The sequence below is a fragment of the Filicampus tigris genome, chromosome 21, assembly GCF_054856515.1.
Source record: "Filicampus tigris isolate MCC_2025a chromosome 21, RoL_Ftig_1.0, whole genome shotgun sequence".
Lineage (NCBI taxonomy): Eukaryota > Metazoa > Chordata > Actinopteri > Syngnathiformes > Syngnathidae > Filicampus > Filicampus tigris.
In genome coordinates, this window is record NC_141237.1 from 8402030 (window position 1) to 8427828 (window position 25799).

At 39.9% G+C, this 25799-nt stretch overlaps 2 protein-coding genes and 1 long non-coding RNA gene across 17 annotated transcripts in view; 1 reads left to right on the plus strand and 2 right to left on the minus strand.

Moving 5' to 3' along the window:
• The first annotated feature begins 1190 nt into the window (after positions 1-1190).
• On the plus strand, positions 1191-7486 carry LOC147127481 (uncharacterized). 11 transcript variants are annotated; one of them, XM_086021056.1, is made up of 10 exons: positions 1197-1253; positions 1344-1420; positions 1510-1596; positions 4273-4364; positions 5775-5967; positions 6193-6298; positions 6383-6463; positions 6777-6833; positions 6980-7047; positions 7119-7486. In XM_086021056.1, exons 6-10 carry the CDS (start codon positions 6228-6230, stop codon positions 7175-7177), a joined length of 336 nt encoding a protein of 111 aa, XP_085877182.1. In that variant the 5' UTR covers positions 1197-1253; positions 1344-1420; positions 1510-1596; positions 4273-4364; positions 5775-5967; positions 6193-6227; the 3' UTR covers positions 7178-7486. The 11 variants fall into 11 exon arrangements, with proteins under 11 accessions (XP_085877183.1, XP_085877182.1, XP_085877181.1 ...); XM_086021057.1 differs by lacking the exon at positions 1344-1420 and having other exon boundaries at positions 1191-1253; XM_086021055.1 differs by having other exon boundaries at positions 1203-1420.
• Positions 5782-8663, minus strand: LOC147127482 (uncharacterized). 4 transcript variants are annotated; one of them, XR_015084357.1, is made up of 11 exons: positions 8504-8663; positions 7924-8023; positions 7728-7772; positions 7171-7298; positions 6921-7015; positions 6720-6842; positions 6583-6648; positions 6380-6449; positions 6164-6318; positions 6019-6080; positions 5782-5938 (listed from the first exon to the last, which is right to left on the minus strand). It is a non-coding gene; the product is annotated as an uncharacterized LOC147127482 (long non-coding RNA). The 4 variants fall into 4 exon arrangements; XR_015084356.1 differs by having other exon boundaries at positions 5783-5938; positions 6921-7020; XR_015084358.1 differs by lacking the exons at positions 5782-5938; positions 6019-6080; positions 6164-6318; ... (1 more) ...; positions 6583-6648; positions 6720-6842 and having other exon boundaries at positions 6882-7015.
• Positions 8664-9802: 1139 nt separating this feature from the next.
• LOC147127483 (partitioning defective 3 homolog) overlaps positions 9803-25799 on the minus strand; it is a 271216-nt gene continuing 255219 nt past the window's right edge. For both annotated transcript variants that reach the window (XR_015084282.1, XR_015084281.1), the window contains 2 exons: positions 11800-14714; positions 9803-11132 (listed from right to left, as the gene is read on the minus strand). The gene's annotated coding sequence lies outside the window, so the exon portion shown is untranslated. The remainder of the gene's footprint in view (positions 11133-11799; positions 14715-25799) is intronic.

Sequence of the window (25799 nt, forward strand, 5' to 3'; positions counted from 1 at the left end):
CATTTTCATCCTGATCCAATTTTTGACAATTGCATGACTCCAGAACGCCCAACCGACGACGTCTCCTTGGATTTTGTATTCATAGCTTCAGACAGCTGCACCATAACTTTAAGCGATCAGGGTTTTTGGGGTCGATTATTATTTTTATCTCGAAGCCGTTTGGCTCCGGTGGAAATGTACAGATTCGCAAACTGTATTGACTTAACGCGTCGCGAGAATAACTCAACTCACATTAGGCATGACCACAGTATATCTTGTATCTTCGTTGCTAATGTTGAGTGCGTCTGTCAACAACCGAGCTTGTTCGAACAAACAACACGCCTGCCTGCTGGCATCTGTGATTCGCTGAATGGGCGTGACCGGAACTTCATGTAATTTAACGTGAGTAATGACAGCCATTTTTAATTCAAGAGATGTTACATTTAAATATATAACACCCATTCTGCGGCTGTCCGTTAAAAAAAAAGAAAAAAGAAAAAAGATATTTAGAGTGGAAAGGTAAGGAGCGGCATCTGATGTGTCAAGGTTAAACCTCAAAACAGATATAGTGGATTGAAAAACAAAACAAGACAACTAAACAAAAATAAAAATGACCAAAATGTTTGAGAAAACAACAGGTTTTGCTTGTTTTAAATGAGAAGAAATAATGAAACACAACCACTTATCTCTCACTGAAGTGAGAATGGCAAGTGGAAGTCTCAAAGTGATGCCAATTTTGACAAAACATTGGACACTAGAACAAACTATGGAGGTGTATAGGCTCCAGGTATGTATGTATGTATGTATGTATGTATTATTATTATTATTATTATTATTATCATTATTATTATTATTATTATTTGTTTTGTTTGTTTTTGTTTTTTGTTTTTGTTTAATCTTCCAACACCAAAAGGCGCAGAAAATTATTATTATTCATAACTGTGTTAATGTTGTATACACGATGCAGTGTTGGAAAGCAAGAGACGTTGCAATTAAGGCAATTTTTCTCAAACATTCCCTTTTGTTTCTATTGGAGTTGATCTTTCTCAGTTACGACACACATCACTTTGTCTTTGACCTACCTACGGTAGATAACATCAGAGGATAACGTCTGCTTGCCAAATGCCTTTGCGATCTCTTGTACAGTAGGTGGCGATACGCACCAAGAAGATGTAATCCGCCAAAAACTTTGAAGAAGAATTAGTAGAAGAAGAAGAAGAAGGCTATACATCCGGTTCAATGAGAAGATATTCCAGTGACTACTAGCTGTTTCAGTGAGTAATTTAAAAATTTTAGACAGTCTATTTGCCGTTTTAATATAAATGTATATGTACACCATTAAGGAGCATAATTACGTCACTTAGGCCCTCTAGTTTGTTTATTGTTGCTCGCTACGTCACTGGAAGTTCCCTAGCACAACAATATCAACAAAGGTGGCCAGGTAGCTAGGACGCCCACCAGTAGCACTTAGCTGTCAATCAAGGAAAGCGTTTGACTTGGATCTGGTTGTATATGTTTTCCACACCAAAGCTGATGTCCACAATGGAAGACTGATGGCTTCCCAACCTGCTGCTGGTAGTCTACCTGCACATGTCACCGTCAACATCTTCTTCAAAGGTACTGCATGCTGCTTTTTCTTCCATTTCTTCAGCCGGTCAAAACATGAGGTACAACAGCACGGTCTAATGAGACGCAATGTTATTTTCTAAATATGCCTTTAGTAAATCGTGTCTATTAAGACCTTTTTGAGAAAATATTTAAGTTACTCAAATTATAGAGTATATTTGTTATCATGTAAATATTTACACTAATTTACAAAAATTTAACGTTTAAAATTTAATAAATGTGGTTTAGCCGTATTAAAGGAAACATGAATTTTCTTCATTTCAAAAGCATTCTCAGGTGTCAAAAAGGTTTTTAGTTACCTTGACAGCTTTGTGACTATATCTAAGGTTACTCAGTGTTGCCAATTTGGCAACTTTTTTGCAAAATAAAATAAAACTTAAACTGAGTAAAAATAATAATCGAGTAGCAAGTTATCTATTTTTTTTATAGTTAACTAAATACTTTCACAAACATGAAAACTAACTGAAATTGCATCTTGCATTAGAGCACATATGTCAATGTCAAGGCCCGCGGGCCACATCTCGCCCGCGAGAAGGTTTTTTACGGCCCCTGGGATGATATTGATTTATTATTAGAACCGGCCCGCAGACCGCAGCAAGCTGGTGTGAGTAGCAGATGTGATCGGGTCCTTCGCGCTTGCCGATGACGTCTGGCTTTATAATATATTGTAGCACCTTCAAAGAACACGCCGTCAGACACAGTTCAATTATCATGTTTTTATTAGTCCAACCGGCTAATGTGGGCCGCATCCCACACCAATACAGTACGACAACCGTTCAGTCAAAAAAGTGCAACAGCTCTCCTCTTCGTCCTCCGCTCGCTCGCATCCCCTCCCATCCAGAAAGATGCGCGATATATTCATTAATCTCAGAAACAACACAACTCTCTCTCTCTCTCTCTCTCTCTCTCTCTCTCTCTCTCTCTCTCTCTATATATATATATATATATATATATATATATATATATATATATATATATATATATATATATATATATATATATTTTTTTTTCTTTTTATTAACAAACCAAACAAAGTTATTAATACATACATAATACACAAAGAAAACAAAAAAGAAGAGCCAGGGGGATTTTAAACAAAAATTCTAAATAAATAACATAAAGCAACAGTCTTAATCTTTCATATTTTTAGAATCCAGGATAGAATTTATATACTGTCTGGTTTCTGCATCGAAAATTTCGGAGAGGTTTTGCGTGACTAAATTTGGATTTGTGGATATTAAATTTTAGGCAAAGAAATATATTACAGAAATATATCATGAAGGCCTTCATCAGCAGGCATGGAGGACCCGATCCAATCTGGACATTTAAAAAAATTTCAATGAACATTCGATCAGTCCGGTCCTGGGCTTGTAGCTAAATTTATTTGGCCCTCCGTCCATTGACTTTGACACCCCTGCATTAGAGGGTGACACGGGAGTATATTTTCACTCCCCTCCCATCCTGTCCAGTACCATAGTAAAAAAAACAACAACTTGCCTTTTACTAATTAATTGAATGACTTATTGTCACCACCTTTCTCCTCCCTTCAATTGCAGGGCTCGACAGTAACCTTTGCACTGGTAACAAGCAAGGGCTGACAAATCAGGTCAATTATTTTATAAAACTTTAAAAGGAGACAAAATAAGGAAGCGATACCATGGCAAAAACTTAAAACATCATTAAAAAGCAGTGAAAGGAGAGCTGACAGCCGAACTTCAAATTTGTTTTATCTGTATAAAACAAATGTGCCAAACCTTCGAGTATGTGGTGTAGAAGTGCATCTTCACTGAGAGGTGCCTTGATGATAGGTTGGTGACCAATGGTAGTTTTTTTTGTGCTGGGGTATGGAGGCTCTTTATTTGGCCTTGTCATTAAATAGAAAAGCCATTACATTTAAAATATATATATATATATATATATATATATATATATATATATATATATATATATATATATATATATATATATATATATAAAAGAAAAGATAAAATAAATAAAACAACTTTAAATTATTCAGAATGTCATGAAATGTATACATTGATCCTGAAAAAAAATCAAACATTAGAGTCCAAGACTGTATTCACGGACAATTGAATCTGTTATTTCCTAAATGAATAGTTCCACATTTGAATACAGACAAAATAATTGTGCTACGAGATTTGAAGTTGTCATTTTACATTGTCAACTTAAGAAATTGTATACTTTTGATAAAATAGAAAGTCATAGACTGTTTAGATAATGTAGTGTTGTAAAATGACAAGAGTAAAGTGATATCTTCACAAGGGGAGGTCAAGGATATGATAGAGGAGCAGTTTGTTGGCGGTTGTAGTAATTTGACTTTTTGTGTACAGTTGAACAATATTGAACTACTCAATATTTTAGCATGTAAACTGAGTTTTTTCAGTGGGTGGACTTTGAAGCCCTGGTTGACCAGTTGATTGAAAGGAGCATGAATTGCTCATTGGAAGTCAGGTGAGGAGAGAAAGCCAGCTGCTGATTGCTCACACAGATGCATTACTTGTGTGGGCACATTTGAAAATGTATGTGTTCAAAGTGAAACTACACCACTTTATTTTCCTAATAGTACGACTTTAATCTTAAGATTATTATTTTTTTTAAATCTTTTTTTCTGTGCAGAAGAGTGTTACTCACTGCTTTTGTTTTCAGGCTGACCGGATGGAGGAGGCTTGGGGCTCAAAGGTGCAGCCGACAGACTTGTGGGACATGCGGAAGGGTCATCAACCTGCATTTCGGCCCGTGTGAGTATTAAGCAGTGTTGTGTGCTTGAGGAGCTGATGTGTGATGTCACCTTGCACCACAAGGTGGATGTGAGTGCGCCGACCTCTCTCTCACTCAACTTAAGCTTCTGCCCACACATAGGTTGTCTATGTCGAACATCGTCAGACACTTCTGGACATGTTTTTAAATGACAATGATGTGGGCCAAGTCAGTTGAAAGAATAATGTAATTTTTTTTTTTTTTAACTAACCTGGTTCATATGAGTGTCATTTTAAAACATGTCCAGAAGTGTGTGATGATAATGTTGTGCAGTAGCTGGCACTTAGTTTTTGTCCCTGTGAGAGATGTCAGATGTGCTCCCGTCCCCCTTGGCGCCACATCTACTAAGTTTGCGTGTGTCGTTAGAAGTAAGTGACATCACACATGAGCTTGTCGAGCACACAAAACTTAAACTGCTTGTCGTCAATGTTTGTGTGTGCAACCTGAGTTAGCCCACACAAACATTGACTGTAAAATGCTTTTAAATTATGTTAGCTTTTGTGCACAATAAATTGTTCAACTTGAATATGAGTCTTTGTTTTTTACTTGTAAATCTGTCCTCATTTAAAGCCTTTCATGCATGCTGGTCACTGCAGTGGAAAACTCTTCAAAGGCTGCTTGAAGTCTTGAGGTGAGAGTTGCACATCAGTCACTGCTACTGTGGACCCAAGTGTAACATTACTACTCCTGTTTGTCTCCTCATGACTCAAAACTCGAGAAATCTTTAAATTCATCGAGCTTTGAGTCATGTGAGATGGAGGGGAACAGTAAAAGACTTGTGTCCCATGTAGTGACTGAAGTGCAACTTTGACCTGAAGACTCAAAAGTGCCGCCGAAAACCTATCTGCTGCTAGGACCGCCTCCCAACTCCGCCTAATTTTGCTTCAACCAATCGTGGAGCAGCTCGAATTTGCATAACCAATCAGAATGCATTAATTTGCATAGCCACGCCCACTTTTACAAAACCGACCAATCACAGCGCTTCAAAATGCACATGGCCACGCCCACTCCGAATCCCACCAATCACACCGCTGCTCATTTGCATAACCACGCCCACTTTTCGACCAATCAGAGCGTTGTATCTCAATTGCTCCACCCACTTCCAGAGCCGTCAGCGAATCAGGGAGCTTCATGCCCGCCTGGCCACGCCCACTTTCCAGTCTTTCTTTCCAAAAAAAAATTTTAGGAAAAAAAAAAAACCTACGAAAAAAAAATTTTGAAAAAAAAAAAATTTAGAAAAAAAAATTTAGAAAAAAAAAATTTCTGGATTTTTTTTTTTTTAGGTTTTTGTTTTTTTAATTTAAGATTCATAAAGTTAGATTTTTATGATGTGTTTAAGAATGGAGTTGAGAGTTAAAGTGTTTGTAAATCAAGCTTTATTTATTTTGCAGAGTAGACAATCACAAAGCATAAAAAACAAGTTGCAAGTTGGATGACAGTCTGCTTGTTGCCGCTTGGTGAAGTGGTCGGCCAGCCAGAAGAACGAAGACAAGCGTCGGGACCTTGCTTGGTGAAGTGGTCGGCCAGCGAGAGGAACCTGGACAAGCGTGTGGACCTAAGACAAAAAGACATCCGTCAGTCAAAAGTTAAGTCAACGTATGGTGCAGAAAAATACGTTTTGGGCTTGTAGCCTACCAGCAATCCAGACAAGTGTTCACAGCTGCTTTATGGTGGAAGCTGATCATGTTCCTCGCTGCCTAGAAAGGGGAAGAAAAAAAAACAATTTGATCAAAAAAGTTGTCATGAGGATTGTGCAATGGAAAGCATTTTAAGAGCATACCGTCTAAGTGTAAATGTCTCCCACTTCACAGGCTGCCCCAAAGTTTGGCTTCAGCACCTTGTGGATGAGGAAGCAACAAGAAAAGCTAAAGTGTTGCTGGAATGCAGCTCTGCGCTGGTCTCGGGCTGTGAGGAGGTACTTGATCGTGCGCCACACTGGACACAAGAACAAAAATTCAACTTTGTCGAGACAACTGGAACACTACCTTTTTCTTACCAGCAGTGGGCTCATCCTCATGCAGACGCACTGGGTCACGTTTCACCTTGGAGCACTCCAGTGGCTCCATCTGCATGACAACATGTGAGTAGACACCAATTATGACTTACCAGAAACGCAGTTACGTCTGACTGTACGCTTCTGCAGGAGCTCTTCATTAATGCAGTCATCGTGAACACCATGGCAAGATTCTTGCTGCGCACCATTCAAGTTGGATGATGTGAAGTTGACAGTTGGCCAGCAAGGAGCGCACCGACTAGTGTGTGGCCCTAAGCCAAAAGACATGAGAGTCAAAGCTTGTAGCATCAGCAACTGCCATGGCATGAATGTAGTGTTGTACCTGTAATGACAAGGAACATGGCGACTCATTTTGGTTGACTTCACCTTTCTCCTGCAGCAGCTGGTCGAGCGCGATGAACATTGAAGAGCAGGCAGAGCTCCTGAAACTGGACTGGTGAGGAGACTTCTCCAGGATGGATAAAAAAAACGAGACCAGTCAAGCTGCCATTTAGAATATTTATTTGCACGTCTCAACACTGACAATGTAGGCTGCTTTGAGGAGCTTCCACACGTTTCTGTAGCATTTGTCTCTTTGCCCAGCAGGTCGAGAGTCCCAGGTGGCACTCGTACTGGAAGCTGCACTGCATGCAAAGTCAAAGAAAAAGCAGGTAAATCCTCTTAAAACATCAGTTTTTTGTAGCATGTTGATCTTGATGCTATGTTTCCTGATTGCCTGCAGCAGCACCACCGAGACCAAGTACTGTGATTCAGTTTTGGCAACACGTCCGAACCTTATAAGAGGTCACAAGTTGATCCATGCTGAATGGATCAGGTTCTTCAGCGCCACCAGGCGGACAGGAGCAGGACAGTTCATACATCACAGTCTTGATTCACAGCTCTCAGTGAAGCTCCACCATGACTGCAGAAAAAGAGTGAAAAAAAGTTGGCAATTGATGCTGCTGGAAAGTCACCAGGTCTCCTCACCTTCCTTCAGTCTCATCCAGAATCTTGGCTGGGGCTTATTCCTGCAGCAATACAAGTCCCCCCCCCCCCCCAAAAAAAAACAAAGTGTCATTGAGTGCATGACTCGGGTGTATCAAATCCAGGTCTAGAAAGCAAAACCCCTGCCACAGTTTGGCTTTAGCCACAGGTGTTTCTACTCAACCAGCAGGTAACGAGCTCCCCGGACCTGGTTAAGTAGAAGCACCTGTGGCTAAAGCCAAACTGTGGCAGGGGTTTTACTTTCTGTACCTGGATTTGACACACCTCTGCTGATTGATTGTATCAATCATGGTTAGCGCCTGCTGAAATAAACATTTGTACATGTATAAAAGCATGTGTGTTTTACCAGTGAGGAGAGCAGAGCTGGACGTCTCTTCAACAGCATGGTGGCCTGAAAGACATGGTAACAAGCATGCTACTTTTAAATGTTCAGGCTTTCAAGCTAGTGGCTTAGCAACCTGCCTTTTCAAGTGAGCCATTCTAAGTGTTATTAATTTGGGCCACTGTGTTAAAGATGTGAGCTCGTAGAAAGAAATACTCACAGATACTCAATTTCGTCTGTTTAAATGATATCTTGTATATTAAAAACACAGGATTCTGCCATTCTGCTGTCAATCTGGCCGTTCTGTTTGAAATGCAAACCTGTGGACAAAAAAAAGAGACAATTAGATACACTTGATTAAAATGGGTTACTTCTGAATCCACATAAAAACGCACAGGAAGTCGGCCTTTTTACGGTCCATTTTATTTTATTTTTTGCACCAGTGGACAGCCCAAAACGGCGCTTTCATCCAGATCGATGCTGGGGGAAAAAATGTTTGCAAATGCTTCGATAGTCATCGTCCCACGAAGTGCCTGCAATGCTGTTGAACAAACATGAACTTAACCACGGTTAAAAACGTAAATTATTGCGTTCAATAATTTAATCAGCATGTACGCCCATAAAATGAGTTTTAGTGCAATTTATTTAGGGTTGTAGAAGACGATAATTGCCAACGCTAGACGTTTTAGCTTAGCATGTTAGTGCTTAAAAAAAAGCCAAAAGTGTTACTTTACGTCCAAGGTGTGCAAAAGCAGTGAAGCCGTTTGAAAAGGCTTTTAATGCATGAACAGTACACTCACCTTGTCTTAAGTTTTCGATGATCTTGTGGAGATGCGTGCGGAGGAGCAGAAGGACAAGCACAACCGGAGCCTGTCAGCGGTGAGAAAGAATGATTAGCGCGTTTGTCCTGACTTAAATAGGTTTCCGGTGATTACGTCACTTCCCGAAAAAAAAATGAAAAAGAAAACTTTTACTTTATGCAGAAAGCAGATTGCCAAGGAGGAGTTTGACATGAAAAAAACGGGAGGACATAACACAATTCAAGTAACCTGACATCAAAGGGATTCGAACCCACTTCGCAATGTAGGAGACGTCAAGTCGTTTACCACTCTACTATCGCACCCTTGCACTCGTTTGGTCTCTTAGTCATAGTCATCAACGAGTTCAAGCAGTGGGAGAATAATGTTCAGATTAAGGTATAAATACAGAAAACCGAGGTTACGTCCAATATCCAATTTGGTACAATGGTTAGTGACAACACGTAGTGTTCTGGAGACCCGGGTTCGAACCTTGTGCAGCCCGTAATTTAATTTGTAAATGGACCACAGAGTGAGGATCGAACCCGAGTCCCCGGAACCACAGTGCAAGTCTTATACCATTTTGCCATTCTGATGGAAAAATTGCAAAATTTTGGGATGTATTTATCGTATATGCCCACTGTTCGTGCCAATAATTACAACTAACCACCGAATTCCAAAGTATCCAGTTTGGTCCAATGGTTAATGTCAAGGATTAGTCTTCGGGAGACTCGGGTTCGAATCTTGCTTTGTTCTCCATTTAATTCGTAAATGGAACACAGAGTGAGGGTCGAACCCGAGTCGCCGTAACCACAGCGCAAGTCTTATACCATTTTGCCATTCCGATCAAAAAATTGCAAAATTTTTGGATGTATTTATCGTATATGCCCACTGTTCGTGCCAATAATTACAACTAACCACCGGACTCCAAAGTATCCAGTTTGGTGCAATGGTTAATAACAAGGATTGGTCTTCGGGAGACTCGGGTTCGAATCTTACTATGTTCTCCGTTTAATTCGTAAATGGAACACAGAGTGAGGATCGAACCCGAGTCGCCGGAACCACAGCGCAAGTCTTATACCGTTTTGCCATTCCGATGGAAAAATTGCAAAATTTTGGGATGTATGCATCGTATATGCCCAATGTTCGAACTAATAATTACGACTAACCAACAAATTACAAAGTATCCAGCTTGGTCCAATGGTTAATGACAAGCATTAGTCTTCGGGAGACTCGGGTTCGAATCTTACTTTGTTCTCCGTTTAATTCGTAAATGGAACACAGAGTGAGGATCGAACCCGTGTCGCCCGAGTCCCACTCCAAGTCTTATACCATTTTGCCACCTTGACGGAGGACTTTCAAAAATTTTGATCGTATTTACGGTACAATGCTCAACAGTTCATGCCGCAAATTTCCTTGCAGGTCTCCAAGCAGTTTCGAAAAAAGGAAATACATTTGGAGAGATGGTTGGCATCCCTCTTGAAGTGGTCATTTACACTGTCCCCTGCTGGACTAAATCACACCACTAAAATCTAAAAATAATCCCACCAGTGTTTGCAAATTGCTAAATTCATGATGTCACCCATCAGGAAAGATTTTGCAAATTCAACTTGGTTTGGAATTGAAGACAAAAATGACAAAGAGTCATCGAATGATTGTTACTTTGCTTTATTGGTGATTGTGAATAAAGTGCTTGAATAATACAAGTGTCTTCTTGTCTGCTTCAGTCAAAAGCAAAAAAATCCGCACACAGTCACAAATGTTAAATTCAGTCGTTTTAAGATGCTTTGATGGTAAGAACAACCCCGCTGGAAGGTTGAGAGAGAGGCTGTATTGTATCCCAAAAATGCCTTACAGCCATAAGCCGTAAGGTGTTTTTTGGGGGGGAAAACTACCATAATTAGTAAGGTGATTTTTGGGGGGGAAAAAACACCATGTTTTTTTTTGGAAAAAAAAAAAAGACCATGTATAGTAACGCGTATTTGGGGGAAAAAAACAACAATGGCCAAAAAACGCCTTGTTATACATGGTTGTTTTTTTACTCCCAAAAACGCCTTACTATACATGGTCGTTTTCGCCCTTCTGTACATGGTCGTTTCTTTTCTTTTTTCTATTTGTATTTATTTTACTTTATTTTATAAAAAGCGGCTTTGTATGACAGTGCATAGGTGTATAACTGATGTACAGTGTTTTGGATTTTCTGGAGGTTGTCTTGCACTCCATGACACTCACTAAGCTTCTATGCGGTGGTTATGAAATGCAAAATATTGGGATGATCGGTGTGGTAATTTCAGAGGTTTTAGTTCGTATGAATATAGATGACCACATGAATTTTCGTGGTGATTGTTCGCAGTTTTGTGGCATTACGCAGTTTTCACTCTCCGGTCCTGTCGTCTTTCCCATTGAGATACCGGTAAACAACCACTAGAGGGAGCCTCACCCTCGTTAACCGGTCGGAGTCCCTCGTATTTGAGTTGTTTTGCGTCATTAAATTAATAATAACACGTTGAATTATTTTCAATGTTTTGCTAGAAACATCAGACATGCAGTTATGATACCAAAGGCTTCATGATCTTGGCTGTTGGTGACAATCGTCACTGAAGATGTGTTTCTGCAGAGCGGGAGCCTGAGCCTATCGAAGAGACACAAAATGGTATAATATTTATCAATAAACTATTATTTACTACCACTGCTCGTATCCACCTTTATCCAAAAAGGTCACGATTTTGAGTAAAGAAGCATTTTCAACGCACATTAATTATCTATTGTAGCCACAAGTCTGGCGTTTGCAACAAAACAAACTGTACAAAAATAGCTTAGAAATTCAGCAAGTTAAGACGTTTTAAAGTGTGCGTATAAAGCTCTTTTCCGGTTCAAGTTTACTTCCGTGTTACGCAATTTGCGGCGAATGACAATACGCGAAATACATGACACATCCAGATCACCAGTTATTTGTTTTTCCGTTGTTGTTTTTTCCATTTTCCATTTGTGCACAAAATTGGAAATCAGAAAACGAGTCATTATTCGTTTTTAGTGCTTGTTTTTTGTTTTTTTTTTCATTTTTTAGAACAAACACTGACAAAACAAGTCTCTTTTTTTTTTTTACTCCTTGTTTTGTTTTGAAAAACGAATGATACACGGATTTACACGGACTATATACTTGTTTTTTTTTTTCTTGCTGACACCTACTGTCTTGAACCAACACTCAGAAAGTAAACTGGCACCTTTCAATCAACCAATTTGAATTTGTTGCCCATAGTAGAATTTTTAATCTCTTGACATTTGTAATGTATACTTACGCAATTCTTATTGTGTTTTGGTAGGGTCCTATGATTCAAGTGACATTGTTCCATTGTCAGTCTCCGAGTGCCATGGCACCATAAGAGAAAAAATAAATAAATCACATGTAATCTGAGTTGAAATAAACACAGAACCTAGAAGGTTATGTATTCATATATGTCAAGTTGTACACTTTCAACGTAATTTGTAGAGGTGGAAACACCTTTTCAAACATTCAAAATAAATAATAGTGAGAAAGATTGTAGTTTTTAAATCTTGCACATGGGCTACAAATACTTTGTAAAATTATATACAGATATGTTAGGGCAAATTACAACGTTCATAAGATTCAATACACCCGGGTTGACAGGTATGGTACTCTCTCTCTCTTTTTTTTTTTTAAACTGATGAATACATTTTGAGCAGATCAATCTGAACCTGTCTTGGGCTAAGACCAATGGTGTAAGTGCAGCCTCTAATGCCTTCAAATGGCCACCTCTCATTCCAATCTTGAAGTAATGAGGTGCGCTCTTTGTCCTTTCTACATGAAGAAAGACAGAGAGAGATTGGCATCATCCTGACCCTTCGGCTCCCGAGAAAGAGCAAAAGCTAAGACATTGCCTTCCAGCAATATTTTATTGGTACTCTTCGGAGGTGGCATAATCTTTTGTTACATATGCTGCTTCAGTCAGCCCTCTATACTCAATTGTTCAGTAGCCTGTGATGTGGAGTTGGGTTTTGCATTTCTCAATGGAGGATTTGTGCAGCTACAAACACGAGGAAAGAAATGAACAAGTCAGACAAGCAAAAGATCTGTTTTTTCCTGCATAATATATTGTCTATTCTTTCACTAGCCACCTTTCCCAAAGCTTCTCAAATGTCATGACTCTAGTCCTATAGCTATGATGGGCGCCATTTCACTTCTTTTGTGCTCTCCTAAACCCACACAATATTCCCTCGTTTCTGTGTTTTTTTGTGGTCTGCACATCATTCTCTTCATCGACATTCCATCGTGTGATCTTCATTTTTACAGAACAAATGTTGACCGTTGCCTGTCAAAACAAAACAGTAGATTACGATACAAACCACTGTTCATTTGAACATAAAGGTGATTCAAGCACTCTCCGTAGAGTTTATGATAATTTGACAGTGATGCAAAGCCAAGCAGCAGATGCAAATGGCTAATTCCGATGCTGTTGTGTGAACTGCTGATTGTGTGGCAAAAGGTGGCTGCGGCGAATCAATAGACTTAGTGCAGCCAGCATCTGCTACCAGATTCAGCACCTGCAGCTCACTACGCTAATTTTGGCTTGATTGTCATCACAGCTCATCTGTTTGCTTGTATTTTACAAACGCTCCAATTAGAAGACTTGGGTGGCTGTGAACTCACAGTATAAAGCAGCGATTTCCAACATTGACAATTATGTGGGATACAGTTAAATCATTCAAACAGCTGAATGTCATCAGGCGCTCGCTCAGTAAAATTGCATTTTCAACATGAATGCCACAGCGGAAAAAAAAACACCACCCTCTCCAGTAATGTATAGCAATCCAATGTTGTCAGGGTGAAGACACTGCTTGCGGCTATCATTCCCCAGTCTTTGTTTTCACCTCTTTTGAAGTAGAAGACGAGTCAAAATGACTCCATTAATGCAGAACCTATTCCTTCGGAATCAAAAGGAACACCTCACCCAATGTAATGACAGACGTTTCTCTCTTTGCCTCTGGTGCTTTGTTTTTGCTCATCACAGGGAAGGAAGTCGTGAAGGTGGGGTTGTACAGTATGGAGCAATCTCGGTTATATTTACTTTTATTGACTGTAAATAATTTGTGGGACAATACAGTACTTGCAAATTTTTCTATGCTACTTAGATAATAAAATTATCGCTCCATAGAATGTCCAAACAATATTTGGTGGTTTCCTAAAAATCTATTCAGAGGTGCCAGAGACGGCTTGTTTTTTTTTTTGTTTTTTTTTTCACTCATCATTATATTCATGCACTACTGTCAGGTTATACTGATTGCTTTAACAAATATGACAAACATGGGTTTTGTTTTGACAATTGGTCTCTTTGCATAACACATTGCACATTGTAGGAGCCTTAGCACAAACCACTGTTGGTTAGCCACTGTGACTCCAGCACAAATTAAACCAATGTGAAAATATCATGAGCCAGCACCATGCTGAGGCTAATTGTTTGCTTGGACCCAGTAAAAGTATATCACGGGCATAATAGGATAATAAGAAACACTAATGCAACCCCCATGGGATTGGCACCTGCTTTTTATACACTGAAGGCTATTGCTCGTTATGGTACAAATATAAATGGACAATGGATGTATTTTTTACATGTTTGGATGTAAATGTAAATTAACAATCAATGAATGTATTTTCTACATGTGCTTGGATAGGTATGCCTTTTTTTTTTTTTTTTTTTACATTTGAAAGCTATTCACGCATATGCACCGCAGCTGGCTTTGTCTGTAAAATAAAAAATAGACAAGAGAGGAGTGAGATGAAAAGGGGGTTCTTAGAAAAAGGATGGGGGGTTCCTTTTATATTCACCGCATGTTATGGAAAGTCATTACCCACAACAATAAAATTTCTGCTCTATTTGCTTGACATATTTTTCCATCTGGTCTCTTGAGTATGCCAACCCCTGACTGGAATCTAAAGATACAACCCATACAAACAAGTCATCGTCCTTACCTTTGTTCCAAATACCTCAAAAACTCACTAAAGATGAGTTCTGAACACAAGACTGCTTATATCAACCTATTTTTCCCCTCTATTGGACAACATTATCATTGTATTATATCACATTTGTGTTGGATCCGTATCTCAGCTGTGTGGAGTTGACTGGCAACCAATTCCAGGGTGTGCTCCGCCTCTCACTCAAAGTCTGCTGGGATGGGCTTCAGCTCACCGGCAACCCTAATAAGGACAAGCGGTACAAAAACATTTGTGGATGCATCGATGGATATATTGTGAAACTACAAACACAATTTATTATTAACGTGTGCCAGGTTGAATAAACCAGAGAGAAATGTCCACAACATACTTTGCGGTGAGGTGATTCATATACGTAATGCTCGGTCATTAGTGTGCGCCGTGTCTATCATTCATGTGGAACACAATGGAGCTTTTTAAAGTACCCAGTGAGAGGCTGAAATTGCTTTGAGTTTGAACTCAGTGCAATCAAATCTGATTGCTCGCCAACAATTAACCAGCACTGGGAAAAACCAAGATGCAGCGATGGTTCCAAACAAAACACTTGACAAACTACTGTAATAACCCAGTCCTCCCACTGAAAGCCCAGCATGTGGGAACCGTTCTAAAATGGGTGGGAGAGTTCTCATCTTTCCTCCCATCTCTCTTTCCAGACGCTTATTTTTGTGTTTTCCCCTCTGTGTCCTCTTAGCAGACCCAGAGTGTGGGAGGAAAGGGGAAGGCTTTCTGGCACAAAACTTGTGGTTCAGGAAAAAAAATAAAATAAAATAAAACAGGGCCATAATACATCATCGGGTTGCTCCCCAGGCTGTCGTTGATCACCTTTTTTTTCTACAGAGCATCATCCTGTTGCGCAAACAACCTCGAACCACATGTTGACAAATTCAAATTTACTCTTCACAGATCTTCACACTCAATATAGTTCCAGCTTTGTTTTTATGCTGATGAACATATCCTTGCTCTTGTGCAGTATTTTGAGCCTGTTTCCTTTCTTATGTGCAGAAATTTGAGCCTTTTTTATGCAAATTTTCAAGGTCTGTTTTCCTCTAACACAAAGACTCCTTCACTTTTCTGTTGTGAACATTTGCCATTATAAGGGGAAGTCAACAACCAAAACATATTTGTAATATGTTCTATGCGCCTTCACTAGTCTAAACATGGCATTCTGATGAATATTGCGTTTGTGGAATATGAATGAGCAGCAAAATTTACCTGTTTTTAGCCATCTCAGGAGGTGGCCACTTCTGTCGACTGAATATGACATCACAGTTGCTCAGGGCTCAGGTAACAACCAATCACGGCTCACCTGTTTTCTAAAGCTGAGTCATGATTAGTTGTTGAACAAAAATGGGTGGATTTTACTGCTTAACTCTTAACCCACAAACTCAATATTAATCAGAATTCCATCTTTTGGCGAGTGGGGCTGCATAGAACCCATATCATTAGACTGTTTTTTATTTATTGTATTGTTTGTAAAGTGCTTTGTTACAGCTCTTGCTGTTATGAAATGCACTATATGAATAAAATTGTATAGTATTATATTGTATATCTACACAATTTTGGAATTTGATTGATGCTACATTGTATACATGTTAACCATAACATTTAAAAGGTCAGCATTACTATCAATGATAAAATATTGGGGAAAAAAACCTACTGTATATATCCTTTTCATTATACCTGAACACCCCTTCCCAAGCAGCTCACAGGTTACAAAGGCTAGTTAATTCTGTTACCTTTTTGGCCAAAGTGCAAAGCTGTGGGACCCCAGTGGGGCTCCTGTTTCCCGACTGTATAGAAAACAACGAGGCTCAAACATCATTGAACTGGCTTTATGAAACATTTCCTGGGAGGCTTGGTGACAGAAGTGTCAGGTAGATCTTTTTTTTTTTTTTTTTTCATTTCTTTGTGTGATGAAAGCTTACATTGAAACCACCCTTAGCCCCTGATCAGACAAAATGGAGTGTGTTGTTTGACAACAAGCAGAACACAACCATACATACATACCTGTACATATAATGTGTATATTCAGAATATATAGAAGGTTTTTACCGACCATCAATATAGTAAACTCCTCTCTCTGAAACAGGCTATTGACTCAGAGTCATAGTATCAAAATATACTTCACTCTGAGTGGACTCATTCTTGATAGGAGATGGAAAGCAATTCAGCCCTGATCCACATATATGTGATGATACTTTAACCTTGCAGGGGTGGACAGGAATGAACGAAGCGATAAGAAAGTCCAGAACTCGTCTTCACTTCCCGTCACAGAAAGTCGAGATGTGTGACGGATCACGAAATTAACATCATGCTCCTTTCTGACATATATAGACTCTGCACAAACAGAACTGCCACCCAGAGATTGCAGGAAAAAACAATCACCATGAGAGATTGATGCTAGGGTGAAGGATGTGAAAATGAGGCTGTAAAATGATGATGATTTTATTTTCCTGAATTATATTACCTTGGACAATTAGGTTAGGTTGTAACAATGACATTGTTCTGTGATAGTTGCAACTCAATACCCCAAATTACATTTGCATTTGCACCAAGTGAGTCAAGAGTAATCATCCTGCAGATAACATGTAAAGCTCAAGTCGAAGCCTCTGCCATCTTTGCTTTAGCATCTCATGAAGCTGTGTGCCCTAGTTTCACCGCTGACCAAAGCAATATCGTAAGCACATTATCTGCATGGTTGAGCTCAATGTTTCAGGAATCCCGGTGACTCTGCTGCGGCCGATCTGGGTAAAAAGGAAAAAATGAAATGAGGCAGCAGTACTGTGATTTAAAGAGCTTCTATAAGTGATGGTAGATGAGATTGTGAGGACTGGAGTTAGACTCCAGGGTGAACAACCTATGCTTGTGCATTTGCCCTTTACAATGCCCAAATGTCCAAATTGACCTTTTTCCCCAAGTTAATTTTTTATGATTTGTATCCTGTGCCGCACATTGTACAACCCGGTAAAATAATTGTCCATAAATCTTTCCAATGTAGCAAGCTTATCATGGCATACTTCCTCTATTTCACATTACCTAGTAAAGGTGGCACAGCAGCCCAAGTGGAGAGCTGAATTCAAGTAACCAACCCATAATATAATCCCGATATTCTTATATTTCTCTTTTTATGTGCTTGATTACAGGTTTGGTCTCGTGGAGGGAATTCCCTTGGTTTCCATTTGAATTATACAAATACTAAATATAACCTTAAAGTGGAAGTCAACCCAAACATATTTTATTTTCCATAATATGTTTTGTGCAGGCCAACTAGTTGAGAGAAGGCATTCAGATTAATACTGCGTTTGTGGAATAAGAGTTAAGCAGCAAAATCCACCCGCTTTTAGCCATCTGAGGGGTCGGCCATTTTGTCACTTCTGTCAACTGAAAATGACATCACAGATGCTCAATCATGAAAACAGGTGGAACGTGATTGGTCATTACTTGAGCCTTGAGACACTTTGAGCCTTGACACACTAAAAACGTGTGGATTAAATTCTTATTCCACAAACACAATATTTATCAGAATGCCTTGTTTCAACTAGTGGGCCTTCATAGAACATATCCTTGAAAAAAATATGTTTGGGTTGACTTCACCTTTAAAATAACTTAAAAACAGGTCATAATAATGGCAATGGGGTCTCTGTAATTGTCATAGAAACCCCACATTATATGATTTTCAGACATGGACAGATATATTAAAAAACCTTGCGTTTCATAACCAACATTTTATATGGCATCGCATGCAATACTTCAAAATACTCCCACAAATGTGGGACATTGGTTGCAAATGAGGTTTGTAAATGTGCACACACACAATGTAATATTTGTAATGTATTATTTAACGTTGCACGAATAAAAATCTATCCAAACAACCATTTATATTTTGAGGATTAAATATACTGTATGTAACTGTGCATGTTCACATTTAAGTCATAATAGTAATAGCCTGTGGCACTATAGCATACAAATTATGTAGAGATTTTCATCTTCACAGCAATTAATATAAATCGCCTAATAAGATGCAATCCAAGATCTCTATAAACAATAATTAATAATTCTCATCTTGGATTAACCGTGCTTATTATTGTGGTTGTTTTTACAGTTGTTTAGAACCACACTGCATCATATTGTGTCTTGTATTTTTGTTACCTTCATGTGTTTTCTCTCTCATATTTTTTCTCGCGGTGAAAATTAAGCTTAGTGATCTTTGCCTATAGAGTACATACTGTACATTTTGATGTGCCATTGCCTTGGATATTGGTTGTCAAATAAACGGAGTCCCACAGCAATTGTAGTCTACTAGAAAGAGAACTGCCACATTCCATTTAAGTATTATCCTGTGATGGGTTCAGTAATATTTACAGTATATGGGAGGGGAAGAAAGCTTAAATATGGCCTCTAATACTTAGACCCCTTCCCCATGTCTGTCACATAACATCATGCCACAGGGACTCCTACGGCCATCTTGGCTCAGACATTAAACTGTATTTCTCACTGTTGTCACAATGATTTACCTGGTGAAAGCTTTTGAACACAATGAACTGTGACGTTTTAAGATTTAGAATGCAAAATTTCACAGTTTAAAGATGGAGAGCCATGGAACTACATCCACCCATCTCTATCTTTCCGCGGGTGCTCATTCCCCGTTCCCCCTTGCCAGACGTATTCTCAAACTAACACACGTCGCTCGATAAAACTCTCAGCCGGGGCTCACATCAGCCGCGCAACCTCCTGACTGATGGCTCCCCCAGCAACCCTCTGAACAAACTGCGCCCATAACCATTAGAGAATATGGAATATGAGCAATAAGCTTACATTGAGAAACATATGCTCCCGGTTCAGCAGCAAGGGGGCTCGTCCTCTGCGCTGATGCCTTCTGTTGTATTACATGGGCACGAGGGACAACTTGATGCCGGGGAAACCAATAAAACAGCATCAAATGTTGCCAGCCCATCCGCTGCCGCACTAGCGCGTTAATGTAAAGGGCCATTAAAACTCTGCGACACCCGATACTGGATGCCCACAGGGGTGCTGTGGCTCTGTTCTCATCTCGGCTTTTACAATCCAGCTAATTTCTAGGGAAGACATTCATGTGCAGGGTTCAATTCTAATGAAGTCAGGAACACGCGTGAAGGATCCTTACCAATGTAACTTTATATATGTATGGGTGGTCTGGGATGCTGCTGTGAGCTTGTTCTCTCCGATAAAAAGGCATCAATTGAAATTACGTTAGAGAACTGGTTGCAGATTTCATTGTCATTTGTAGCGTAGTGAGACAGGAGAAAAAAAGATGACATTTGTATTTGTACTTCAAAAACGACTCTAAACATGTCGAAAGCATCTCTAACGTGTCAGGAGCTTCAGAGAACAGCTTGTTTGACAATCGGATGTGTTGGCAATTTCAAAGCCCCACAAATGCCGTTGAACCTCTAAAGTCAAATACCCTTGAGGATATACGATTCACAATTTGACCAAAAATGTTCATGGGAAAAAAAAAAATAACAATACAAAACTCGAGGCATCAGCATATTGTGCCAGACCTCAGTAAAACCCTCAAGCTCTCCATTTGGAGAATGAAAGCATTAATTCCGGGCATGTTTTTCTGTTTCTTTGTCTTTTGGGACTTTTTGGGGCACTTTAAAAGGACCAGCCTCCGCAAAGGCTAACTAGAGTGTGACATTAGATGTACAGTACACAGACATTTTCACCCAATACTTCAACACTTGTGATAAAAGGATCTTAATGTTTTACAGTTGTTAAGTTATATATTTTTTTATATATCCATGTTTGTGTGGACATTGCATACCATGCTTCATTCTGTGGATGTTTATTACTGGCAAACTCGGGTAACCTTACCCCTCACCTGACAGGCTGACTTGTTTTCCAAGTTTCCAAAGTCAGCGCAGCCTGTGAGATAATACTCAGGTAAGATTATACCACCACTTAAAACTCCCCCCCAACACACACACACACACACACATCCCTGCCTCGCTCTCATTTCACCCCCGCCCCCCCTCCTTTCTCATGTCGGGTCTCAAGCAAAGACTGTGACCGTGGTATCAGCGCATGCTGTAAAGGCCAACTCGGCAATAGTATTGAGAAGCGAGCCTTGTGGATTTGTTTACTTAATCCAATATTTATGGTGTGTGCATGTTCAAGAATGCAAAACAGTTTTTGCTTCCAACCAACAAAAAAGGGCAAAGATACATGCATAAAAATAGGCGGATGCTGAAAAAATGTTGAAAGCTGTGGAAACTCTGTTGGAAATGTTTGCAGTACAGAGTTGATCCTCGGTGGAATCATCACAGCGGGTGAGCTAAATGGGTTCTGTTAAATTTGCACAACTACCTAGACAAAGTAATGCACAAGTTTGCTGGAGCCCAATCAAATTGTAGTCTGGGGGTGTGAAATTATTATATTTATCCAGCATAAAATTGCTAGCAAACATCATATGACCTGGTTTCAAAAAGAAAATGTTGGAATGTAATTTTAAATCGCAGACAACAAAGCCTTGTTAGTCCCTGAAGCACATATTAATCAACCTCAAGTCATTAGAGCCTCATTTCATGTTCTCCTCTGCATGGTTGTGTGTGTGTGTGTGTGTGTGCGTCTCCCAAATGTCTTTGGCTCGTCTATGCAGCCTCCATGTCGAAAATAAATTGATCAGCTGCTGCAGATGTCCGGCAGACTATGCCAAGATGGCCTTTTCTATGCTCGTATATCGTGCTAGCACAACAGCATGACCATGAAAAAAAAAAGCTGACTTCAATCAATGGCAGTCACACACCTTCTGAATAATGTCTTAGCAATGTAATTAACAGTAGAAATCGAGACTGTGGGACATACTCTATATAATATTGCATGGACAATATGGTCATGTGGAATTGTTCTTGTTTTTAAATCTACCGTTCTCAACAATGTTCCTCCAGGGTATTTTCTGGTTGCGCAAGACACAACACAGCAGCAGTCACATGAAACCTTCATTTGTGGGGCGACACGTTTAGCAGCGTACACGCAAAGAAACACACACACACACAAATCGCAAGTGCCAATACACCAGTGGTAAAAATATATTTAATCCTCAGGGTATACTGAAAACAGAATCTTCAATATTTTCAATATTTCATGAACAACACATTAAAAACAAAGCTGTGCAAGGAATGATTATTTTCAGTTAGTTGCTATTGTGCTTCAAAGGTATATTTTGATCACAACCTAATCTGCTTCCACAATGCTAACATCTTGCAAGTACATCAATATATACAATTTGCATCCAACAGCTCCATAAACAGCCACAGCCGTTAAACGTTTAGCATTTTAAAAGCTCCTCCATTTCCTTCTGAGTGACCTCAGGCATAAGGATATGAACAATGAGATAGAATGTCGCGTGCACTTAAACTAAATGAGTTGGGAGGGCACTTTTAATGATCAAAGACTTTATAATTATTCGTGATAGTTGATCATATTGAGCAGAATGGCAAGAATAATGTAAGAAACTGTAACTCCTGTCACCAATCTGAGCGCGGTGCAGAATTAAGGACCATACAGTAATCACTTGGCACAGGCAATTATAAAAAAAATAATTAGAATATTAATTAAAATTTCTCATTAGTACACCCTGATGTTTTAGGAAATTAGTTTAATGATAGGGGGGCTCTGGTCTTCATCCTCTCCCGGCAGGGGTACAGTTTGCCCTGAGAGCAAGAGTTAAAGCCCGGGAAAAGTGACAGAGCATACTGTGAATATAAATGAGCGGTAGAAGAGGGAGGGAGTCAAAGAGAGTTGGGAGGTGGCGCTTTGGATTAAATAGTGGCGTGTTTTAATTGGAGTGCTGCTGGGATATTTACATGCTTAATGTGTAACCCAGATTTGGAAAGCACCCCATTATGTATTGCTACATTCAAAAACAGCTTGGGTCCAGTGGATTTTTATGCTAAACAATAAAACTCAGTTCTGCATTGATACTTACGTTAAACTGATACTGCTTCGGGCGGAATTCATAATTAAAAAAAGAACAAACAAACAGGCAATAAATGTTTGTTGAGCCATTATCATTGCATTGTGAAACAGAGAGACATTTTCAAACATGCAGATTGGTCAGTATAGTTTGTATGAATAACAGATCTAAGGACTGACTGACCGTATTGATTTGTGAAAAAGATATATGGCTTTCCACCTAACAGCAATGATTCACAAAAACAGTGTTGTTCCCATGGCCATCATTTACATAGCATTACATTGGAGGCGTGCTAGACACCGACAAATCATCCACGTTGGCTTCGCAAAATACGTAATCCATAATCAAATCCTGTTGACTCAACTGCAATACACTAAAGAAATAATTCCAATAGATTCCCATCGCCAGCGGCACCAACGGATGCCACAAACCCCCCACCCCCTGTCCCGCCGTTCCCCCTTGACACTTCATTGCACAAGAAACTAGACCAGGTGCTTGGGTTCACAAAGTTATTTATTAACCAAAATCAGCATTCAAATGTATTCTGTTGCCACAGCTGCCGTCATCTCACAGCGATCACCACACAGACACAAGTACTTATAACCTCTCTCTGTCTTATCTCAGTTTCCCTGGCAATATATTATTTTGTCCCATTTGGACAGACTGCTTGTCTCCAAACAAACAGAAGCACAAACTTCTTCAGTTGTAACAATGACAGAGTTCAAGAGATACCATACATTTTAAAATGTTGCACTGGCAGCCCTAGTCATGGGACACGCAGTCCTAGATTTGCCATATGCCATTCCTGATCATTTGTCGCTGAACCTTTGAAATTCCACTTTTCATTTATAAATAACATCCTTGTCACACTTCCTCTGATGAAAGCGTTCATCTACATGCAACAAGGTAGTCGTTGTATAACCCCCACAAATTCTGGGGTGGCTGATTTATATTCCCCCTTTGTCAGACTGAAAACACTGCGCAGGAATGAAAAGCTTTCTGGTAACCTACATATAACTCTGCACTGCACGACATGTCAGACATCAAAGCGATGGCAGCTTCTATCCACGGATTTTACTTCAAATCATCCTGCATGCAAACATTTTACAAACAACCCAACCCCCCCAACCACTTGGCTCCCTTTGGAGAAGAGATCATTGTGTTTGACAAATAGACCCACACGGGTAAACAGGTGCACCCATCCCAACTGTGAATGTATTAACTTTTGTGAATGCTAATTTGCATGAGTAACTTGAGGTGTCAAAACAGTGCGCAAACCTATTATAACCCCTCTATTGATACCTAAGCCTTATGAGACGCATTTGAAACGCCTTTCATCTTTTTCTGTCAGGGTATATTGAGGGATTCTTTGCAGTAGGAGAAGCAGGAATGACATGTTCTAACATTCCATTGTATGGTTCTGTCAGTTTGCTTCCATATGTAGCTGGCAAACAGTGGCGCAGGCCTCCATTTCTCTGAGAGTCTGTGTACATATTCGGACAATGGATGGTGATGCAAGAATGAATAATGTCCTTGCCTTAGGGCGGCATGCTCTGCGATATCCAACAGAGTATCCCGACTATTCAGCAGCCAGAATGAATGTAGCGCCGAACTCAGAGTAGCTGACAGGTTGAGACCATGCAGTGCAGACCAAGTCAGAAAAGTCTATTGTATGACAAACATGCATAACACTTATACCACCCAGAGTGACGGATTTGATACTTTTGGTGTTGTACATGTACACATTATGTATACAGTAAATGTAATATGCTGTTGGAATGTTTTGCAGGTCTCGAGGCCATAAGCCCAATTAGCAATTTACAAAATAACTACTTACTCAATGCATGTTCGTTTTATCTTTCAAGAAGATTATCTGATGTAAATAAAGACTCGCACAAGTCGATAGAATTTTCTCATCTGTTTTCTTTTCCATCTCTGAAGTTCAGGAATCAAAGAATGATCAGATCTGGGCAGCTTTCCCATCCTCGCGAATGCTCTCAGATAGGGCGAGGGCATAAAAGCGGCACGGTCTAACATGAAGCTCTCACATTTATACTGTCTTCAAAATCTAAACATAATGTGGGCTGGTCTCCTCCCTGGCTGGCCCAGTCTGTAGGGCTGGTCCTCTCCAGCTTGGTCGGATCAGGGCACACTGACTCTAACACTTTTAACTGATTATGTGATGTCTGTAAATGTGTAATTGCCATATTGGTTTTTGGTTAACCAGTTGGCTAATATCTAGCACTTGATGGAGATTTAGATCCTTCAATGCTATGCAGATATGCAGCTTAGGTCCATCTCTCTGAGATCGGAATCATCAACTGCACTGTGACCTTCCACAAGAGTAGCGGCGATAGGTGAAATATGGCTCAAGTGGAGGATGTTAGCACCTCCCATCCTCCATCCCCTCACCCAGTCACTCACAAACCACTTCCTCCAATTTGCAACTGTAGCTGTCTCACTGTTGACCTTGCCATGCTACATTGATTCCGCTCTTTGGCGCACAGACCGTCCACTTTTATTAGGCATGTAAGCAGATTGGGGGGGGTGGTTTGAGTTGACAGGTCTGACACCAGACACCAGGTACCTCCCCCCTCTCCAACACTCTCAGGTCCTCTGACATGTCTAATAGGCTTTGACAGGCTCTCAGATTGGCAAATGACGGCATATGCTTGCGAAATCTTACTGGCTCAAACTGATAATATCAAAAGGGTTGGGGGTGATTTAAAAAGGTGACTTGATACCCAAGATTCGTGATCGGTATTCATTTACACCATATTTTTCACAGCCATTTTCTGGGTATTGATGATCATATCTTTCTTTATTTCGGTATTTGTGTATTTATTTTGGTGGGCGGGGCTCATTAAAAGAGTCTCCTTCTGTGCAATGATGTCATCTCAGGCACAGGGACATCTGCCTTCACGAAAATAGTAAGCAGGATTGATTTTCCCTCCAAACATCTATCCCATTAGTATGGTCTCATGAAATCTGTGCTGTGGCCTGCTGCTAAGATCATAAGGTACAAACCAGGTTGCCGTAACAACCAAAATTCCCATTATTGCAGCCTTGAAGATGGCCCTCGAAGAGGATGGGGAATTGTGAACCTGAAAGGACCTTCAAATAACACACAGCATGAAATAAATGAATTGAAATTAACAAATGTTATTTTGAGTTGAGAGTGGCCTCTCTGACATTGCAATCAGTGTTCCATTGGTTGGGGGCGGGGTTTGCTGTGAAGCAGTTAAAGCCCCTCATTACCACGGTTACTACTTTCTTTCAGCTTCCAATAGCTGCCTTAATCTGAACCTTGTAACTCACTGCTTTGCAAGACA

Excerpts from the sequence above, each read along its gene's own strand:
- LOC147127481 (XM_086021057.1), top strand. The coding sequence starts at position 6,228 with ATGAGGAAGCAACAAGAAAAGCTAAAGTGTTGCTGGAATGCAGCTCTG. Across the intron at positions 6,464-6,776 it reads CTCCATCTGCATGACAACAT|CAGCTGGTCGAGCGCGATGA; the intron begins GTGAGTAGACAC and ends TTTCTCCTGCAG. Across the intron at positions 6,834-6,979 it reads GAGCTCCTGAAACTGGACTG|CAGGTCGAGAGTCCCAGGTG; the intron begins GTGAGGAGACTT and ends CTCTTTGCCCAG.